We start from the raw sequence: 8,980 nt of genomic DNA on the forward strand, positions 1-8,980 counted from the left end.
GGAATTTGTAAAATCTGATTTCACGTAAGAATCATTGTATATATATTTATAGTGACACTTGCAGTTAGGTTTTCAGCAAATTCACAGTGATAACCTACTAAACATTGCATTTCACACCATATTATGCCAGTCACTGAACATTTTAAACAACCCAAAAATACTTAATTACAAATATATAATGTATATATATATATAAAAGGTTTTCATTAAGAACATTTTGTGTTACCAAAGGGGAGGTATTTTAATAAAAATAAAAAAAACCTTTCAACTTTACTTCTCTAAAACCAATTACATTCAAACTTTTACAAGCTTATAAGAACAGGAACACCAACTTTAAAACACTGGAAGACACCAAACTTGTCAACATTTGTTTTGTCTCTTTGAAAATCCCAAAAGCAATTAAAAAGAAGATGCTGGTTATAACCATTAAACTTTTTTTGAGCTAAATTCCCACAGTCCTTTTATCTATCGATAGTAGTATAGATTAAAGGTTACATCACTCACAACAGAACAGCAGACAAAATAGACAACTTGCATTTTTCAAAAAAAAGAAAGGAAAAAAAAAAAGGTCACAGTTTGAACAAAAGAGATAAAAAGGCCAAAATCAACTTTTGTGCTGGGGTCTTGTTTGCCTAAGCAAACATCTTCAATTTCATTTGCTGCATCTTTGTACTGAGCCTTTGTCCATCCAGATTCATTAAAATCTTCTGACAAAACTCGAAAGTGTACTTGAGGTCATTTGGATAGCTCAGATCAAGTGCATAAATCAGTCCAAAGAGGACGATGAATGCCATGATGACACTACCGAGGTTGTTCATAACTGTAGTACCTTCAATGACAACTCCAACATCCTCTGGCTCCTGAACGCCTTCTCTTCTGATGGTGTAAATACCCATGACAGTTGCTGCAGTGGATCTCAGCCGTTCATCCTCAGTGGAGGAGGTCTGAAAAACAGGATGTTTCAGGTTTAAGGGCTCTGTCACTTGGAAGGGGAAATATTATGCAAAACTCAGATTTGTCTCCTTTTGTGCTGAAATATGGGTCTCTACTGCCTCTATAAACACTCCAAACATGAAAAAAACCCATCAATCTATTTTCTATCAATAGTTTGGGTTTAGGTATTATGTACCTCCCCTTGGGAGGGGCTTGAAATAGAGGAGCAGCTCCTCAAGTGTCTATAGGTGTAGGTGCGTGTGTGTGTGTGTGTGTGTGTGTGTGTGTGTGTGTGCTGGGTCAATTTCCCTTATTTCATGACAATTGGGAACCTATTGAAACAGTTTGTTTTAGGCACATTATTCCGGAAACCAGAAGATTGCTGCCAGTGACACTAGTCAGTGTCTCGATGCAATCTGCTGGGTTCCTTATATAGAAGACTTTTTACTAATTGGCATAATTAACTGAACTTCATTGGAGTGTTTACTTTATGAAGTGCCTTGAGATGACTGTTGTTGTGATATACCGCTATATAAATAAACTGAATTTAAACACTGACAGAAAATGGATGAATGTTTTCTTCACATTTACCGTGTTTATAGAGGCAGTAGACATGGCAGCACCAAAAAAATGAACAATTGAATTTTTGCTGAATCTGTCCCCTTAAAAGGTGCTCTCCAGTACAAGTTTCAACAATGACTATTAAGAATAATACATATTTCACAATTATATTGTCTTATTTGAATATATGAGCATTTTGCGTGCAATGAACCTAACTCAAATTGAAGCTAGAAAATAAAGTGTGATAAGCGTACCAGATACTCCTTGAACAGTAGGTCTGGATCTTCATTAAAGTAGATCACCAGGCTTTTAAGAGTATGCTCCCTCTTTATGTCGATGTCATCACACTAATGCAAGGGTGAAAAAAAAGGGTGAAAAAAATGTAATTCATTGATTGCATTTAATTGATGGGTTTATCATTAGTACTGACCAAACTACTGATCGCCATGATATCCTTGATCTTTTGGCCCTTTGCTCCTTTGCTCCCCTCAAAAATCTGCATCAGCTTGTCTGTTAAATTGTCCAGCTGAGCCAAGAACTTCGCCTGAAGGGGTTTTGTAGTGATCCGCAGGAACTCTGCATTCACCTGGAAATAAAACATACATAAATATAGTAAACTAGAAGTTTAATTACATTTCCGGTAGCTTTACTTTGTGGTCAATCGCTACTGCGAAGATATACTCCAAAATCATGTCCAGAACTCGAAAACGGAAAGATTGCTTTAAGTTACAAAGAGGAGAAGGTGGGAACACTCACCACTGTTGGGTCATAAAAAATCTAATGGTCAATTTTGACGTTTAAAGAGTTTAGATCGATCAGTTGTTTACATCACTCAACACAAGCAGAACTGCATTACTGCATGCAGAAGACATTTAAACAGGCAAATTCAAACTACAGGTGAACAACAGTCAAACCAGATGTTCCCCCATTATGTCAATATCAGCTAGTCAAGTACACACCTACACAGCATGTTAACAAACCATGAAAAAAAGCCACACAAAAAAATGAACGATTGCTGGTAAGGGTTTCTCTACATTAGTATTTATGAAGGGTGTGTTGTGACTTACCTTCAAAATTACAGTGGTCCCTCGCTATAACGCAGTTCACCTTTCACCTCGCTGTTTCGCAGATTTTAGTGCAAGTTTGCATGCCTTTTTTTTTTTTACATCACATTGTGTCCTGCGTCCTGATCGCTGCAGACAATCTCCTCCATGACGTCTCTCCTGTACAGTACAGAATCGCTGCATCGATTGCTAGCAGTGTGACTCTGAAGTGCAGTACTGTATGTCCACGATGTCCACGCGTCAAAAAATAAAACTGGCTACTTGATTTCACCCATCGCTGGTTATTTTTAGAACATAACACCCGCGATAAACGAGGGACAGCTGAGAAATATAACATTTGAATCCCTTTCTCTTTGCCCTGAGGTGCAGGGGAAAATATCGACAAGTCGATGAACATCATTTACAGATATATTGGGTAAATGCCCAAGACATCTATAGAAATGTAAATCGCAGCTTGATTCAGTCATTTGCTTAACTTGTTTTGGACCGTAAACAAGGCGCGAATAAGACACAGGAAACAAAGGTCCCCACAGGAGTTTCCGCACCGGAAGTAGCATATGCTAACGTGCACATAGTCAATAGCATTGCCATACATTCAGCTCATAAAGAAATACACAATTGGATATATGAAAAAAATAATATATTACCTTACCTGAAGGTGTAGTTTTATCCAAAAAGTACAGAGAGGCCAAGAGCCAGCTGCATTCATTTAGGTGATCCTGAAAGAGCGCAAAATTTTCGAAGAGGGCGGACCGTTGTGTAACTCAATAACTTTGTGTTCTTGTAACAAAGACTGCTTTAAGAGAAAATAATTTAGGTTCACCACACGAATAATAATTGCAGTAACGCTGGAGTGCTACATTTGCGTTGAGTGAGATTAAAAAAAGTGTTTAAGCTTAAAGAGGGGCTTGAATTTTTTTCTTTGAGTTTACAAATGCGCAAGTGCAAAAATGTACTCCCCTCAAATCCGTGTACTTTTCGGTATTTGAAGTTTTGTTTCAGAAACCAAAACGAAAAAACGATATTTAAAAGAATTTTCATTTTTTAATTTTTGATAAAGAATAAAATGGGCGAAAATAACTTGTTTTTCATTCGGTGGTAACAAATAGCCGTCATACACTTAAAATTAGACGTGCTTTTTTGGATTTCTTCGTGATTCAAATAATGAAAGTATACTAGCGCAAAAACAAAAAAATAGACGCATTTTCAATGTCTGAAACGGGAAGTACTTCTTCTGCGCGTTTTTTTATGGCGCGCGCACACCGTCCCCCACACAAGAGATCGACGGCCTTAAAGTTACACTGGAATAAACAGAGGATGGACCATTACGTTGTTTTTAGGAAAACTAAGAGAGTGACACTCCGGGACGAAGACATGACTGCAGAAAAACTGGGTCGCATCTTTCAGGTAGATATGTAAACTTCGCAAACTTTGCTTTCAGCAGTTTTTTTATGAACGTTATTGTTCTTCCTTACTGCGGAACGGCTAACGTTAACATTTGGTGATTTCATGTAGGCCTACTTTTACTAATACTATGTCTAGCCGTCTTCATTGTGCTAATATGTGAATTGTGCACATGTGCTAATGTGTAAATAGTTATTCATTGACTTTTACCGGCTACTAGCTAATAAGTAAGCCTTTAGAGCCTATTAACCGTGTGCACAGGAGTAACACGTTAGCAGAGCAACGTGATTTACGGAAACTTTTCTTAAACAGGTATCCGCGCATACTCTGTACATCACGGATGATTCAAACGTGGCTATGTTCCCCGGTGCGGTCTCTGGTGTTTTCAGCGCATTAGACCTTACACCCAGAGGTCACTATGAAGTCCACGGAGAAGACATGGAGTCAATTCCAACAGCAGGTTCCAGCGGGCAGCGTTTTGCATTTATGCGAGCACCAGCTGTGGCAGCGTCTGCACCTTCACGTTCACAGCAGGCTACTTCAAGTTCCCCTATGTCCTCCAAAACATTTCAGAGGTAGGATGAGTCTGTGTTCTTGAATATTAAATTACAGAACAGGCAAAATAAAAAGAAACATAAGGTGCATGGATAGTTGAATTGTTAAGAATAGCAAAGCTGTTTTAGTACAATTTGCCTATAGCAATCACTGAATGGATTTGTGGCCTGCTGTCTTTTACAAGATATGTAAAATTATTATGTTTTGTTTTACAGATCAGTGTACTTTGCAGATGTAGTTGGTGGGAGGTTGATTCCCAATAGAATGGTGGTTGTACGATTCCTGGAGTCTGAGGCTACGCTTCAAGGGATAGTAGGAAAAGTGCAAGATGCCATTGGTAATTACAACCCAATAATTTTGACAGATGCACAGGGCAATGCAATTCTGGAGTCGGAGGGCACAACAGGTGAGCCATAATATTACAGCTAAAGCCCATATCTTATGGAGAGACATGTCTTACCAGACTCTTTGTAATATTTATTGGGTAATATGGTATTGGCTTCTAAACAGGTTTCTTTGGTTTTGTTTTTCATCTGTAGGGTCACAGTACTGGAGACAAATGCACGAAAATTCTTGCTGTGCCTGAACAAGACTTTAATTGCCTCCAGGGAACAAAGAGGAAGAAACTGAGGTATGTGAATAAATATGTATATACTATAGGATGAACATCAATATAGAAGAATTAATTGATTTAAATCCTATAATAGCAGTAAGACATCACTACATAAATCATCATCTATCAGTAAGTGATGTGATGTTTCTTTAAGCCAGTAAGTAGCTTGACATCTGATTATCCATTTTTATTTGTAGCAGCCGTAAAGATGATGACAGTGCCAGTTTGGGAGAAGTGAGTGACAAAATAGAAGAGTTGGTGTTGGCATCTCAAAGTCTGCCAGCTGTCACAGCAGCAATCAAAGAGCTCACTGATCTTGCAGTTGCCCAGAAAGTCACAACCCCCAAGCTGCAGACACTCAAGGAGGGATTTAGCTGCGTGGTTTGTATGAGTATGTTCAATGTTGCTTAGTAAATACATTACATCTACACTAACATTTTAATTACAATTAAAACAATGTCAAACCACATTCAATCATTACTTTGGACAAACATTTTTTTACCAAACATAGGCTCTTTATTCAGCAGTGTCCATTTAAATACTTAGGCACAGACAATCAAGATGCAGGTCTACTGTAACATAACATTCAAAGTTTACATGCACATTTAATTTGGGTTCTCCTTGCAATCTTGACTATGAAAGTATAGCTTTTCAAATTGATTACAATGTCAGTATGGGTGACGGTACACTGTTCACAGTAATGTAAAACTAAAAAGTTCACATTTAAAATGGGACTGTAGTTGCATATATTGAATCAAGTACCTGTAACTTTTTCATTTTTCTTGCTTGCTAATTGAGAAAATGTACTGATTTTGCCCCTCATCAATTATAGACAAAAATATAGACAGGGACTTTCTCAGAACAGCGTGAACAAGAGTAATTACAGAATAACCAAAAATATTCTGCATGCTGTCTGTAAATTTATGTCAAGACTGACTTTGAACCTATAGTTTGAACTAAATTCAACATAAATGGATAACAGTCTCACTTATCTGATTTACTTTTGCAGACATCATTGAGGATCCAGTGTTCTCACTGTGCTGCAGAAGCATATTGGCTGCAAGACATGTGTGGAACAGTGGCAAGAGACATCACAGCACTGTGCAAAATGCAGGGAGAGTAACAACGGAGTTCTACAAATTACTGGTCTAACAGCTGCATTTTCTGTATTGAAATCTTTTTTTGCAGAGGAGTAATGTAGTGTGTACACACAAATGTTTACAGTCAGTTGATTTTTTTTTTTGTCTGTTCTGTACAGTTTACAGATGCAGTGGTTCATACATTCTCTGAGTTATGTTTATGAGACAGAGCAGAGCTTCTTTGTATGGCATAAAGTCACCATTTACGGCTCTAAAAAACAAATGTGAAATATCAGGATATTTTTCTGCAAAATGACTCTCTGTTCTAAGTTTGTCCTGTTCGGTTGTGAAGGGATCAACTCCAAAAGTCGAATATTCTTTGAGTGCAGATCCAAGTGCTGCCTGTAAAGGTCTGCTGCTTCAAGTGCATTTGGCAAGAGCTCTGGAGAAATTCTTCTTTTACACCCATGTTCTGCAAAGTGATTTGGTATGCCTTTTCCTGTAAAAAATAGAGGAGGTGTTTAAATGTTCATTATCAGGGTTGTAAGCAATCTGACTTTTTTTTTTTTTTTTTTACCTGGATTCTATGAGCATTCCATGATTCTACCACACTTGCAAGACCAATGTTACACAGCTGACAGGTTAGATTGGACACACAGTATCGCACAAGGTTATCCTCCATATCTATCTCCTCCTGGTCATCAGCTGGAGTAGGGCAGTTTTTAGTGGGTAGTTGACACGGTTGTTGATTTCAGGCCAAATCCTTTCAACTGTGTGGTTCTAAAAGAGTTAAAAGAAACATGTCTTAAATGTACGTAGTAGTACACGTAATAGTATAAGAATTTCAGCTGATGTTAATGGTACTTAAATCTTACTCTTGTGGATGAGGTCTGTAAATAAGGCAGTCTCTCCTGATTGAAGCGATGATGTGACAGCATCTCTTGCATGAACAGTGTTAAATAAAATTCCTTTCCATGTCTACTCGCACCTGGTCCACATACCATAGGTGATCACTGCAGGTCTGGTACAGGAAAAATAAAGAACATTTATTAACTATTTGCTTTAAGACCAGCAAAGGTGTTATTATTTTGAATGTATTCATTCATGTTTTTTTGGGTAATATTTTAGTTGTAGTAGGACAACATATATTCTTAAGTTCTTTGCAATGTCACTGTCATGCTCAGACTTAGATGTATGTCAGAACAATTGAAAGATATGTGGAAATCCAAGAACCTTGTTCCATTCATAAATGAACACTGATTAATTGCAATAAAGTAGTTAAATGATTCATGTGCAATTCCATTTTATTATTTTTACATTAATAGAAAATGTTGATCAAAATGTTTGGTAAGTTCTTAATATATTATATTCAGGAACATAACCAGACCCATCTGTTGCATGTCTAATTTAAATTCAAATATTGTAAATTTGGGTGCAGCTCATGTCCAATATGACTAACATGTCCATCAAAACACTTAAGATGAAAAATGGTTTGAGAGGTTGTATTACCTGAAAACATATTCATAGATGCTCAAGTTGTTTTTGATTGGCATTGTGGAATGACTCACAATCTTTTTACTGAATCCATCTACAGCTAAACATGGGTGACTCCAAACATTACAAGTTTCTCGTTTTGGTCCAGGTGAACCTTGTGCCCATGCATTCAGCATGGTACGGTGTGGGATTAAGATTCCGAGCTCCCTTACAAAAAAATCACAAAAATAAATGACAGCTGACTGGATAAAGGCAGATTTGATCATACGTTGAGGAAGAGTCAAGTAACTGTTAAAGCAGGGCGTACATCTGTTAAAGAATTAGGCCTACCATTACATGATGTATATCACAAATGACAAAGAACATTGGAATACAGTTCTAGTGGAAGATTAAATAACATAGGCTACCTGGCGTCTTGCTTCATGATAGGTTGATGCCCTCTCTTAAATTGACCCAATTCGTCCCTCTGCAGCATGTACCCCTTTGTGGACAGATAGCCTTCATCATTTTGCGGCCATATGTTGGCCCACCTGTTTAAAATAAAAGATCATGCTACTACTAGAACAACAAATGTAAAGTAGCTTATTCTGAAAGCAAATGTGTAAAGCTAAAGTATTGTGCTAATTAACTGTACAAATACCAGTGAGAGACATCTTTAAAATAACTAACGTTACCCACCACCCGCAAGACGCTAAAACGCGCGGGCGCGCGCACACAGTCTAGACTAACCCCCTTACAACCCAGTTAAGACAACCATACACAGTCATAAGGTGAAGGAAGAAAGTACCTTACCTCATTTATAGCTTGTGTCACCTCAAGCTCCAACCGTGTGTCCGAGAGTCGACAGCTAGTGATTTGCTCAGCACAAAACTTTCTAACATTTCTCGCAGAAAATCCTCTCACTTCCCGTGTTCATATGACAGACGCTCTGATATAATTTCCGATGACAGGCCTTGTTTTGCCATCTCCATGATCACGTCTGAGTATTTTTCCAACGTCATGATGTCCACACTACAGTGTTTGCCATAAGTTTGCGCATCACTTGTACAGGTTGTTGACCTACTAAAACTTCCGGTTCAGACAAAATAAATAAAGGGCCCTTTCTCGTTCTTTTTCTTGGGTTTTTCGTTTCTGATGTGCGAAAGGACAAAATGAAAAAAACAATTGTTTTACGTTTTTCATTTTAGCTTTTTAAGTTGAGAATTAAATAAGTGTCTCATTTTCTTTTTTAAATTATACTTTCTGAAACGAAACTTCAAATACCGAAAAGTACACGG

General features: G+C 37.6%; 2 protein-coding genes across 2 annotated transcripts; one reads left to right on the top strand and one right to left on the bottom strand.

Annotated features, from left to right (window-relative positions):
• Positions 1-539: 539 nt before the first annotated feature.
• Positions 540-3,267, bottom strand: LOC109205015 (uncharacterized). Its single transcript, XM_019367389.2, has 4 exons — positions 3,211-3,267; positions 1,925-2,080; positions 1,749-1,841; positions 540-944 (listed from the first exon to the last, which is right to left on the bottom strand). The coding sequence occupies exons 1-4, from the start codon at positions 3,265-3,267 to the stop codon at positions 633-635; spliced, it is 618 nt and encodes a 205-aa protein (XP_019222934.1). The 3' UTR covers positions 540-632.
• A 391-nt stretch (positions 3,268-3,658) lies between these two features.
• On the top strand, positions 3,659-5,103 carry LOC109204965 (uncharacterized). Its single transcript, XM_019367225.1, has 4 exons — positions 3,659-3,965; positions 4,275-4,537; positions 4,733-4,923; positions 5,057-5,103. Exons 1-4 carry the CDS (start codon positions 3,768-3,770, stop codon positions 5,101-5,103), a joined length of 699 nt encoding a protein of 232 aa, XP_019222770.1. The 5' UTR covers positions 3,659-3,767.
• Positions 5,104-8,980: the final 3,877 nt, after the last annotated feature.

The sequence above is a fragment of the Oreochromis niloticus genome, linkage group LG14 (genome assembly GCF_001858045.2).
Source record: "Oreochromis niloticus isolate F11D_XX linkage group LG14, O_niloticus_UMD_NMBU, whole genome shotgun sequence".
NCBI lineage: Eukaryota > Metazoa > Chordata > Actinopteri > Cichliformes > Cichlidae > Oreochromis > Oreochromis niloticus.